We start from the raw sequence: 13,223 nt of genomic DNA, 5'->3' as shown, positions 1-13,223 counted from the left end.
CTTATTTTCAATCAATACCGGTTAGCAAATTTCCCATTTGAACTTTTTAGGAAGTCATAACCGATCATAAACTAAGAGAAAATTGCGTGTTTTTTAATCCTTAAACCATTTTTTATGCGTCATAATTTGTGAAGGTTCAAAGGAAATTTGAATATCGTCTGCGTCGTAAAATAAATAGCGAACTGCTTATTTGCTTAACAGAATTCAGCAATATAAAAAATAAAATGGCATCGTAAAAATTTATTCGCTGCATACATCTTTCAAAGAACCACAGAATAAAAAAACTGTTCTAGTAATTCTGAAGACTAAGTTTAAAATTTTACTCCTTGAAACATTTTACTGGTTTTGCGTAATGTAAATATATTTGAACCATCGAATAAAAGAACGTCTAAACGTGTTAAAGAATCACAGATGTCTTCAACCGAGTTTTTGCTTCCTTGTAGGAAATAATGGGAGTATTGTAATCGCGAAAACTTTCGGGTAACATATTTCATCCAAATATCCATTTTACCCTCTCTCGAGCCCATTTAAGTTTTTTTTTTTTTTTTTTTTTTTTTTTTTTTTTCGTGACATCTGTACGTACGGATAGAATAAAGTTGTTTTTTTAAAACGTATTGCAAAATGGATTCAAAAGAGACTTTTTTCGTGACGTCCGTGCGTACGTGCAGACAAAGATACATACATAGGAGATATATACATACGGTACGTGCATATATATCTCGCATAACTCAAAAACGAATAGCAGTTGAAATTTTGCATAAGTGTCTGCTTAACATGTAGTTGTGCGCCTCCCTTTTTCGTTGCAAGCGACCGAGCACCAAACGTTCGTACACACACACACATAATATTCCAATGGCAGATTGTGAACAGTTACAGTGCAGCACAATCCATTAATCTATACAAGGGCAGATGTGGTGGTCTCTTTATTATGGAGGCACCTAATAGGTGGGCATAATATGAAGGGACGAACACTTACAACCATGAATTCTCCGGGATTCGAACCCAAGCCCTTTGGTATCGCAGTCAGGCTTCCCTAACCACTATACCGTCTGAACGGCTATATATAGAGAGAAAGCCGCTCAGGCTATGTGCAAATGGTCCGGCTATGCGCATATGATGAATTTGAAGGAATCTCCCTGAATATATATATATGTGTTACTCCATTCGGTGAGCACAGTAGTTTTATTCTTATATGTTGATGAATTGTGCAATTTTTGCCTTTAAAGTGGTTGAATTTTGATCTTCAACCACTTCAATCACTTTTCTCTCTATATATACGTTCCGTTAAGGTTTTTTTAAGTCTTTAGTTAATCTGCATGCAATATTTGTAGAGCTATCAACAATATAAAAGTTTAAGTGGCGCTAAGCCTAACGAGGCCGCCATTTGTTTGCATTTGAAATTCTTAGTAGAATAGTGTATTAAGTCAGTTGGTGCACCAACTTCAGTGTCTTTTCGCCGAGCGGGACCAAAGGTTAACTTTCAGTTTTGGGCACCGAAATGTGATCTTCTGGCCCGTTGGCCAAATTGCTTATTTTTGCCTAGTAAGGCTAATTTTAATTTAAAAAATTGTTTAACTGCATTTGGTATTTTAGGTTTTTCTGTATTTTACAATTTTTAATTCAGATGTTTTGAGTTTGTATGCATTTTTGGCTCGCCGCTAAATGATATCTGAATTGATGGAATGAAAAATATATCGCTAAAGAAATTCGAGGAAATAAGTTTAAATGAAGGGGAGCAAAAGTGTTATTTCATAGGCCGTATAAGGAAGTCATGTGGTATCCGCGTCAGATACTTTCTGAAAAATATAGAATTTTTGGTCTTCTCTAAATTTTACATGATTATTTTACAAATGCACGTAACGATACAAATGTATTAGATCCCTCCACCCTTCGTTTTTGTGTACCGATGTCGTAACTACTTGTAGTTAAATCTGCTCTCATAGGCAAAGATTGTGATCCCTTTGGAATGACGTAGTTGCTTAATGATGGCACTTGTACACTTCATTATGCACAAGTTCATTCTTTAAACAACAACTTCAAAGCAAACAGGCCATTATTTAATTTACTTCGCCCATTCTTGTAATATTTTCAGCCTTGAAGCTACTCTCATTAAAATACGAGGCGGAATTTTATAGCGCCACTCAGCTAAAAGATGACATTCTGGCATTCTTTAGAATAACAGCCTGACAGTTTTAGAAAGGAGATCTCAATTCGTCGAACACCTGTCCTTTTAAAGAAATATGACTTTGTCTCTATGACATTTAATATATTCTTCTGAAAAGACAGTTTGTTACAGCCACAACATGTTGAGAAAGCTGTCTGGTGGCTATTTAGATTTATATGCAATCAATTTAAAGAAATGTAAATATCGTAAATGCATGATAAATGATAATATGATATTGTTATTATAGAACACAATTTTATTAAGGGAGAAATAATCATAAAATGTTGCATTATCTTGAAAGTGGCAAGTGTCCATCGGACATTTGGCTGGTTTATCACTGAAAATGTTATTGAAAATGTGCCATAGGGGCGACTGACTTTACACCAGCAAGAATGGACAAATTTCGTTCCAATTTTGATGGCGAACAATACAGGGAACGCATCCAAGCTTCTCCCACCTCTCGAGAGGACTTTCGATTCGCCAGCATTTTAAGTGCCCCCATGCTGCATGGACACTATACACTTACAAACATCAAGATTTCTTCGGGATTCGAGCCCAGGTCCATTGATACGATAGCCAGCCAGAGGCACCAAACATTATACTGAACAATTCAGCAATCTAAAACCATTTACAAGAGAAATTTAGCACCGTTTCTTGAGAAAGAAAATCCTTATATTGCTTGAGTAATGATAAAAGGATTAATAAGAACTTATCTGTCAGAGACTAACAAATTTTACTAAAATAATTGAAGATTCTTCAGTTCTAAGGAAAAAAGAACTAGGAAAATGAAATAATTGAAGTAAAACACTTTAACTTTCATTAAATACTTTTTAATAATCAATATATTCTTTCACTTAAACTTAACTTAAACTTAATTGTTAAAGTAGTTATCACTTAACTTTTATATTGATTATTTTTAATAATCAATATAAAAGTTTAAGTGGCGCTAGACCTAACGAGGCCGCCATTTGTTTACATTTGAAATTCTTAGAATAGTATATTAAGTCAGTTGGTGCACAAACTTCAATGTCTTTTTGCAAAGTGGGACCAAAAGTTAACTTTCAGTTTTGTGCACCGAAATGTGGTCTTCTGGCCTTTGTTCAATTAATTGTGTTAGTAGTTAATATGATAAAGAGCATCCAAATTTAAATAATCAATAATTCAATAGTAGCAAATTTGTTAAAATAAGTAATCTATAAAAATTAACTGCTTTACCATGATGATAAATTTGGGTTAAATTAATTAAAGGTGCGTGTTAGAATATATGCACCTTTCATTTTAGTACCATAAGACTTAACTCTGAAAAAATGCTAAATTAAGATACTCCCAGCAAATACATTTTTAACAATCGACGTCAATTTTTTAAAATCATTAGCAGATTTTTAATAGCATTCCGAGAGATATATGTTTTTTTAAATCAACTTCGATTTATTAACATCATTAAATTACTAATTTAGAAAAATTAACTACTTCAGAATAATTGGAATCCGGAAAAATTTGCTATTCTCAAATGTCATCAGATCTAATACCCGTTCCACATCTTGATACCATTTAATGGGGGAGGGGGTATGACTTGGAATTGAAAAAAATGCACTAATAAAATTAATAATATATATGTATATAGGGTGACCCAAAAGTCGCGGATATGAAACTTTGAAAAATTATAGAAATTTCAAAATATAAATGCATAGAGAGTTCTGCCAGTGAATGATATCCGTACACTGATACAAATAATATATGACTTGAAATTTCAGTTGCAGTTTATGCTGTTATCTTTAACTACTTCAGAGCGAAGTGGATCGAAATATAACATTCAGACATCGGCAGGTCGCCCGAAAGGCTGCGCCCATTTTCTCTGTCGATGCACGCAGCTGAAATCCGGTCCTAAGGTGTGAGCGTACAGCGGGTGAAATCGTACAAAGAAATCCTCAAGAGAGAAGTAATCTCTTCATTTAAATACGTTACAGTAAATACTGTAGCATCGCATGAGGCATGAGGGAATGAAATCAATTCCAACAAAAATTCGTATATACTGGCGAAGTTAGAATAATTCGAGGAAATAGGTTTAAATTAAGTGCAGCACAAAATATGTACAGTAAGACCCCGCTTAACGCGGGGGATACGTTCCATCGAAGTAGAGCGTAATGCGAAACAGCGCTAAGCGAGGCTATCTTAACATGTAAATAATGGGGTTAGGGGAAGACGGATAAAAAATGGTTAGGCATTAAATTTAATAATGTTTTTTTTTAATAAAAATAAAATCAAACATTTATTTCTTACAAAAATAAAAACAATGTAAACGCATATACTTTTAAAAACAAATAAAATTCTCAGTCAGATCATTCAGTCTATTCTGGGTTTCCAATTTTCTGCCTTTTTGTCAAGAAGGCATTATGATAGTTTGGCTTAATGGCATATTGCGTTCAATTTCGTCGTCAATCCATATAGACAGTCGTTTTTCCATTTCCTCTATAATGTTATTTCTAGAACGGGTAATTCTAGTTGCAGAGCTCGACGTAGTTGCAGTTGCCGATGACAGTATTTTTTCTTTATTCTTAAGAATTGTCCTTATTGTTGAAGTTGCCAAAATCAATGCAGCACTAATTTGAGATTGACGTTCACCAGAATCTGATCTTCTAATCACTTGCATTTGAGTTTCCAGTGAAATGCTTTTTCTGGTTGCTTTCTTTTCTTGTGTTTTACTCGTATTATCACCCATGATAAAAACTAAAGATCATACATACTATTTGTCACTGTATTATTAATCGTTATAGTATTATATATCAAATTTAAACTTACAATAATGTCAACAAATGTTGTTTCAAATGATAAAAAGCAAGAAACACAACTACACTGTTTCGGATATGTTATTTGGAAACCTAGCGCTGCGCACAATTTCGGAGAATCCCCGGGTTGAAATAAAAGAGCGCTAAACCGAAACAGCGCTAAACGAAACAGCGTTAAGCGGGGTCTTACTGTATAATTTAAAAGGCCGTACGAGGAAGTAGTCATGAGGTGTCCATATCAAATTTGTAGTTAATATGATAAAGATCATCCAAATTTAAATAGCCATGAATTATTAAAAAATAATTTAACTTTTCTTCTATTACACTTCTGCATTTCGAAATTTTTGTAACTCCCTGATATTTTTTTTTTGGGGGGGAGGGTAGTGTCTACTGTAATGTGCTGAATTCAAATATGAGCTTGATTCTTACCTATGTCCCATAATTTTTAAAGAAGGGAAGAAGGATATAAAATATGAGAAACCCAAACTATATGCAATCTAGTGAATTTTCAAAGATAAAAATAAATAAATAAATAAATAAATAAAAATCTAAAAGCTTTCAAATTTTTATTTCCTTTTGGGCGAAATGTAAAAGCTTCCAGATTTTACATTACGCTCAAAGAAGCGTCAATTTAACGTTTTGTGTGTTACCTATATTTATTAAATAACATGTTCTTCGCACTTAAACCATGAAATCCAGTTCAACAGCGATATCGCAAAATAATTTTAAAATGAGCATACCTTTAGAATTTCCTACATCCAGTCTCGCGCGCTGGAGATAATTTGTTTTTTTTTTTTTTTTTCGTACAGTGTTGCCACTGCTTGCTTTGAAATCGTTTGTTAATCAAAAATTCGTTAAAGTTTTATAAGATATGAAATAGATAAGAAAACAAATTCAGAATTCAAAATTTGGGCTTCCAGATGCCCATGTTCGGGTGGAAACGTACGTTATTCAGAATTGGATGGCTTTAGGTAGCATTGTTTGATCACAATGCGAGAAACATATATATATTTATGCAGATTCTTCCTTATTTAATTTCTTTAAATATAATACAGGGCGATAATATTTGGTGGCAACGATTTGAAAAGTGAACCGACATTTATAGTGAACCAACTCAAAATGCCAAAACGAAATTAATAGTCAGTTCTTCCGGGGAAATTGCATCTTTGGACTAAAAAATTGCTCTTTTTACGAAATATACTTCATTTTGTATTGAAAGAAGTATAATATAGTCAAACAAATAATTCTGTTGTCTTTTTTACGCTTTTGTTGGCTAAGATCGGTTTCACGTTTGAGGGTCTAACCGTAGTCTGCTAATAGGTTTGGTGTCCCATTCTCCAGTATACTCTTCTCGATTTCAACAGTTTGCTAGTGAAATCTTCGCCGCGTTCCTCTTAAATCTTCACCTAAATTGTCAGAGAAGACTTTCAATTCCTCCTTTTATTTGCCTTTTTTAGCCGAAAAATAGTGAATAGTTCAAAATAATTTTTTCTAAATCGCGTCATTTGAAAATTAATCCCTGCCATATAATTTTTATATAACATATAATTTTTATATGGCAGGGATTAACAATAACGGCAAATGTGAAAGTAAAATCTTTTACCCAATTGTAATTAAATCGAAGCTCTAATTAAAACAATAGTAAAAAATCTGATGTGTACACCACATGACTTCCTTGTACGAAATATTAAATTATATTCATTTTTTCTTGCATTTCATTTAAACTTATTGGATTGAATTAAATCTACTTCGCCGACAGCGCATAAACCACAATAGAATAAATATATTCTTTAAAATTCACTTTAGTATTTCTTTACCATAGCGACACTCTGGCGCTAGATTCACTTAACAGTATTATATTTCGTTCATATTATAACTCATTATGCACAAAATTTATACCATTTGAAGAATAGAATTATCTAATCGTTGCCACATGTTCTATTCAAATACTATAATAAAGCTAGAACTATGTATAAAAGAAATTAAGCAAACAAAACAAAAATAGAAACAGTTTTTCACAGGAGATTGAGTATTTCTCATTCAATTAATTCAGTTCTCACTTCGCGAGAAGGCAAAAATACATAAAAACTCAAAATATCTATATTAAAAATTACGAAGTAAATCTTAAACACTTATATCCTCGAAAAAATTCCAGAAAGAATTAAGCATGATTTAACTGGCAATAATAAATGAAGGCGTTATCTTTGTTGTTGCGAAGCTACGTTTCTCTAGATTGGCAACAAATCCACTAGTCTGCTGTTTCAAATGTAAACAATCAATGGCCGCCATAAAAAAAGGCTTAGTGGCACTTAAACAACTTTCAAATTGTTGATAATTCTAAAAATATAGCATACAGATTTACTAAAGGCATAAAAACCTTAACCGAAAGAAAAGAACAACACAATTCAATCATTTTTAAAGCAACAAATGTACAATTTACAAACATATAAGAGTAAAGAAACTGAGATCACTGAGCCGGGTAACAGAGTGGATATATATATAAAAATATTTATATACGTTTGGTGCGGCCGACTGCAACCACCAAAATACGAGATGCACATCTACAGGTTATAGCAGTCCTATATCCAAAATTTCAACGTTCTGAGGCTACTCGTTTTTGAGTTATGCGAGATACGTACGTACATACGTTCGTACAGACGCCGCGAAAAATTTTCTTCAGAATTCATTTTAAAGCGGTTTTATAATTTTTTTGGGGGAAAAGAGTGTTTTTTTCTGTCCTTGCGTACAGATATCACGCAAAATCGTTAAATTGCGTTCGATAGCGATCAAAATGGATATTTTCGTTGAAATATGCTGCCTGAAACTTTTCGCGATTACAATACTTCCTTTTTACTTCCTACAAGGAAGTAAAAATTAAAATGCTCTCTTTTCGCAGAAATATAATAACTTCATCTTAGTCAGTCTGACACCAATAACAAAATCATCAGTCTTATCACACTTGCCTTCGTCTTGCTGAGTTGTAATCTGTATTGTTTCAATTTCCTATCAGTTTTAATACTACGAATACGCGAGCGACGATTATAATTATGAAATTACTGGCGCATCCCCGTTTTACGCCACTTTCTTTTCCTGTGTTAATACTGATAATGTTCTACCATAAATAAAGAACTGTATCAGCTAAATATAACTATATCTTTCTTGTAGCCATCCTGATATTTCCATCTGTATATATTACGTCACACCCAAACTTATAATCTCATATTCACACAGATTAGCGGGTTGGCCGTCGTATATTTGATATTCTTTTCTATTTCTGTTAGTAAATCATGTGCGAGTGATGTAGTATGATGCATTGCTGCATAAATGAAAAATACAAACAAAAATATTTGTATTTATTTATATATTTCTATGCGTAGTTTTTATGTATTCGTGTATTTCTTTATGCATTAGTATTTATTATGTGTTTATATGCATTTACTTATACATATTTTGTATCATTGTCATGTATTTATTTGCATGTTTTACACAGAGATTGCGAAATTTAATATGCTGCGATCCAGATTTATATACTTTCAAAAGAATCAAATTAAGATAGATATTAAATATAAGTACTATATATAAAATTCGATCCAAAATGTTAATATCATAACATAAAATTAAACATATGAAATCGCATTTCATTAAAGCATCTTGGGATGCCATGCACGATGGGAGAAATTTTCAAAAGCAACTGGATATTTCAACCCTCCGAACCCGAAAAGATTCGACATTCAAAACTATACTCATGTCCATAAATTAAGGATAATTCGGAGTCAGTCGGAAATCGAACTCTAAAATAAATATATCACCTGTAAAATCACTACACACATCTTCAAGAATCATATGCAAATTTCAGGAAGTAACCAGATGACACCGATGGTACGTCACAATGACGAGAGTGTAAGAGAGTGATATATAAGGAATGCAGGCAAAGAAGTAAAATTGTTCGCAGGCGCTTTATAAGCATTTCAGTGCAATAACCGAATAGTTATGACAGAAAGGACGCATTTGGAGGATTTTTTACGTGGTAGAACTATCGGCCGTCTGGAATGTGGGCGTACCCAACTGAAAGTATCAGACGAACTTGGAATTGCCCAGAGTGTCATCTTCAGGCTTTGGTAACATTCCAAGAAGATGGTAATGTGAGTAGACGTTACAGCACAGGTCGCCCCAGAGTTACAACGCCAAATGAAGACCGGTATTTGGCAGTTACTGCGAAAAGAAACAGGCGGAGCACAGCCTCAGACCTGTCTCGTCAGCTTTCTTCAGCCACTGGTACGACAATTTCAAGGCAGACCGTGTACAGACGCTTAGGGCAGATTGGTCTATATGTTCGTAGACCTGTCAGATGCGTTCCACTTACTGCAACTCACTGTCGCCTGCGGTTAGCCTGGAGTAGAGAGCATGCATTGTGGACACCGCAACAGGGGGCTTGTGTGATGTTTTCCGACGAGTCCATGTTTAGCTTGCAGTCTGATTCTTGCCGGACTTTCATATGGAGAGCTCCAGGCACCCGTTACCACCAAGAAAACATCATTGAACGACACCGTTACGATGGTGCAGGAGTGCTCGTTTGGAGTGGAACTATTCTGGGTTCCAGAACTGACCTGCATATTCAAATTGGAACCATGACAGGCCAAATCTATCGGGACGTCATTCTGGAACAACATTTACGTTTGTTTCGGAGCGCCATGGGCGCATAGTTTGTGTTTATGGATGACAACGCCCGTCCTCACCGTGCAAACATCGAAAGCGAATGCCTTCAATCGGAGGATATCACCCGTATGGACTGGCCAACATTCTCATCGGACTTGAATCCAGTAGAGCACGTGTGGGACATGCTTGGCCGACGACTTGCAGCCAGTCTACCTCCTCCTACATGTCTACCGGAACTTCGGAGAGCATTGCTTTTTGAGTGGTGTAATATCCCCCAAGATCAGATCGATAATTTGATACTCAACATGCCTAGGCGTTGTACGGACTGTATTGCATCGGCTGGGAGACATACAATGTATTAACAATCATACCAACCATGTAATATTGTTTTTTTGTAAATAGATTTTTTTTTTGTAATTTTCCCCAGGGAGAAAAAATTGCTAATTTTGTTAATAATATCAAACATATAGCATCTTTTTTTCGCTCTTTACCTTTTGTTTAATAAATAGTAAAAAATTTTACTTACTAAAAAAATTACTATTACTTAATAAGTTCTAGGTTTGGTGTTAATGGAAGTTAAATCCTGAAATCCTCTTCTGCTTCCCTTTCTGTACACTTGTTTAGAAGATTCCATGAAAATATTATAAGTAGGACTCAAAACTTTTCATCAAAGTATATCGACAAAATAAATTTCAAGTCTCTAGTATTTTAATGAGATACTTCAGTTACTAAATACTGTACATCCTTAATAAACATAGGCGAATAAAAAGGTATTCTTAAATATATTTTTTACTAAATGGAGAGATGTTAAATTTTCCTGTTATTAGAAACCGTTAATATTACTAAAAATTCTGTTTACTCCTCCTTTTGATTATTCTTACATGTAGACCTCAAGAGACTGAACATAAAAAAATTTATTAAGTTTCGCGTTTCAGAAAATTTAGTATTCCTGCCACTTCTAATTTTCAGCTACGAATCATTGAAATTCAGCTGCAAGGAGAAAAGATTACTTTGCAAGGAAGAAAGCGATACTAGTCTGCGCTACGCACCTAGCGCCATCTATGAGTGAATCTTTTAACTAATCATTTTAGACGTTATGTCTCATTTCAAACTCTACCAGTTGAGGCTTTTTCAAAAAAAACGTGCCATTTCCATCTCTCTTGATATAACAGATAAGAAAGACTCGCATTTCAGCCTTTTGTTTCGAGGTCGACGTAAAATCCGAAAGTTCAAAAAAAGTCACATGACTGGGAAATATCTATAAAGTGATGTCACTATGACGCGACAATCTTAAAACTTTGTTTAGGCGCTGCTAGTAAAAATTAGCGTTACACGCCGGAATATACCATAGTTATTCATTTCTTAGATGGCGCCACCAAAGCCCTATTTTTACGCTACTGAACGTGCACTAAAATGGCATGAAAAGAAATGATTAAAATAACCAAATTTAGTCCAGCCAAGCAAAAAAATAAATAGCTACCTAAAAACGGTAGATAACATATTACATCATCTCCCAGTTTTTTCCCTTCCTTACTCTGTGCTTTTGCAGTGTAAATGAAATCACGGTCGGTTGGTAATAGTGATGTCCCGAATTCGGATAATGGAGAGGGCAGTTGATTTCTCATGTTTCAAAGCTTCCAAAAAATTCTATACGATTCCACAAATGGCGCTCGAATTAAAATGTGATGAATGGTAATTCGTCACCACCTAGATCTGGCAAACGGTCTCATTTAAAGTTGCATTTTAAGTAGGGGAGAATGTAAGGAATTTTCTCCTTTCTTCCCGCGTACCTTTGGAATGTAGTTGAAAGTAAGTTAAGCTGGTTTTTTTTTTGGAGTTTTTTTCTGTCGCTGTTTGGTCGTTTTTTAGTGTTTTTCATTCTTTTTTTTTCTGGTGTTTTTTCTTTCTTCTTTGCTTGTTTTATTGGTGTTTTTTCATTCGTTTCTGGTCATTTCTTCATTGGTTTTTGGTTGTTTTCTGGTGTTTTTCATTCTTTTTTGGTCGTTTTTTAGTGTTTTTTCTTTCGTTTTTGATCTTTTTTGTGTGTTTTTCATTCTTTTTTTGGGGGGGGGTCGTTTTTTGTGATTTTTTTCATCCGTTTTTTGGTGATTTTCATTTTTTTTTTTTTTTGGGTCGATTTTTGTGATTTTTTTTCATTCGTTTTTTGGTGTTTCTTCATTCGTTTTTGGTCGTTTTTTGGTCTTTTTTTCATTCGTTTTTTGGTCGTTAGCTGAGAGGCCCCGGAGGTCGAATACTGGAAAGGCTATTGCTGATTTTTCGTGTCTCCTATTACAAAATAAACAACGCTAATAACAGGAATAATCGTTGAAGCAAATATTCCCACAGATACAGGATTAAATAAGAAGGTTCTTACTGGATAATAAATTTTCATTTCAAAAAGGAAAACATATTCGTTTCAAATTAAAAGAAAATTTTAAGGTGAGCAGAATTAAACTTTGTGACTACTCTATGTGAAGCAGAGATTGATAACAAATATATTTAATTTAAATCATAATTACAGAATAAGGTGCGAATTATTGCAATGATAACGAAATTATATTATTTCTTGGCATTTATGTTACAGACCATTTAATAAAACCTCACTAATACTCACCACATATGTACTGCTGAGCCCAGTAGTTGTTCCCCATCTGACGTGATCAGCCATTGTCTGCAGTCTGTAAGCGGTGTTTTTGGATGCTTCCGACTTCTGATGAGCTCGCTTCCAGCGCCGGCTGAACAATAAATAACAACTTAATTAATTCATCGGCGAATAGTAATATTTTTAATAAATTATCACAAGCAAAATCAATTTATTTAAACCATTATCCTGTCTGACTGAATAATGTCAAAAAGTAATTGAGGTTATTCAACTTAATTGAAATAAGAAAAACTGTTTAGTTACATTAACTGATGTTGTAAATTTGATGATGATTAACTTAAGCATTTAGTACACATGTGAATGGATCAATGTAAAAGAATCTGATATTTTAATTTGGCTGTTTCCCCTTTCTGCTCTAAAAATATTAATTGCTTTTAATAAATGACTCTAAACTGAATCATTTCTAAATTAATCCATGTCGTATATTCTTACATAAAGCTACTGATTGCAGGTACTTAAACACTTTATCCAATGGGTCGCCCCCCCCCCGAAGAAAACGGTTTTACAGTCTTTTTATAAAAGTCACATTTTGACATAATATATCGTCAGGCTTATAGGAACGCTCCCCAATGTGGTCTGTGATCTCCGGAGGTGGTGACCCCGGTCGATCAATTTAGCTATGGATTTAAGAGATCTCTCTTAGTCTGTCGCCTGTAAGTGTGGTATGGGTGGCGCATGGTGAATTACATTTACTCTCGTTTGGTGGCGAGATTTGCCTGACGAGCGCCCCCTCTTTGCCTAATATGGAGGTCTTAAATTGGGATCGGGACCGACTGTGCGTCTACCTGAGTTCGTGGTGCAGCTCTTCACAAAACTAGTTGCGTCACCACCATCATCATCGTCACCTTGAGGTAAAATAGATCGAGGTTATCCGCGTAAAATATTAGTGGTTTCTAGGCTCTCAAAACTAAGTTATCTGTTATTGACTCTTTATATCAAAATGAAATTTACGTCG

General features: G+C 34.3%; 1 protein-coding gene across 1 annotated transcript in view; it reads right to left on the bottom strand.

Annotated features, from left to right (window-relative positions):
* Nucleotides 1–13,223, bottom strand: part of LOC118205342 (uncharacterized) — a 120,235-nt gene that overhangs the window by 19,730 nt on the left and 87,282 nt on the right. Inside the window, exon 10 of the mRNA XM_085818096.1 lies at nucleotides 12,221–12,341. Coding sequence (XP_085674222.1) covers nucleotides 12,221–12,341 — 121 coding nt within the window. The remainder of the gene's footprint in view (nucleotides 1–12,220; nucleotides 12,342–13,223) is intronic.

Source organism: Stegodyphus dumicola, chromosome 6, assembly GCF_044657685.1.
Source record: "Stegodyphus dumicola isolate Sdum_Otavi_A_Nest chromosome 6, ASM4465768v1".
In the NCBI taxonomy this organism is placed as follows: domain Eukaryota; kingdom Metazoa; phylum Arthropoda; class Arachnida; order Araneae; family Eresidae; genus Stegodyphus; species Stegodyphus dumicola.
The sequence above is the reverse complement of the archived record's forward strand: the minus strand, read 5'-3'. Positions and strand labels throughout refer to the sequence as shown.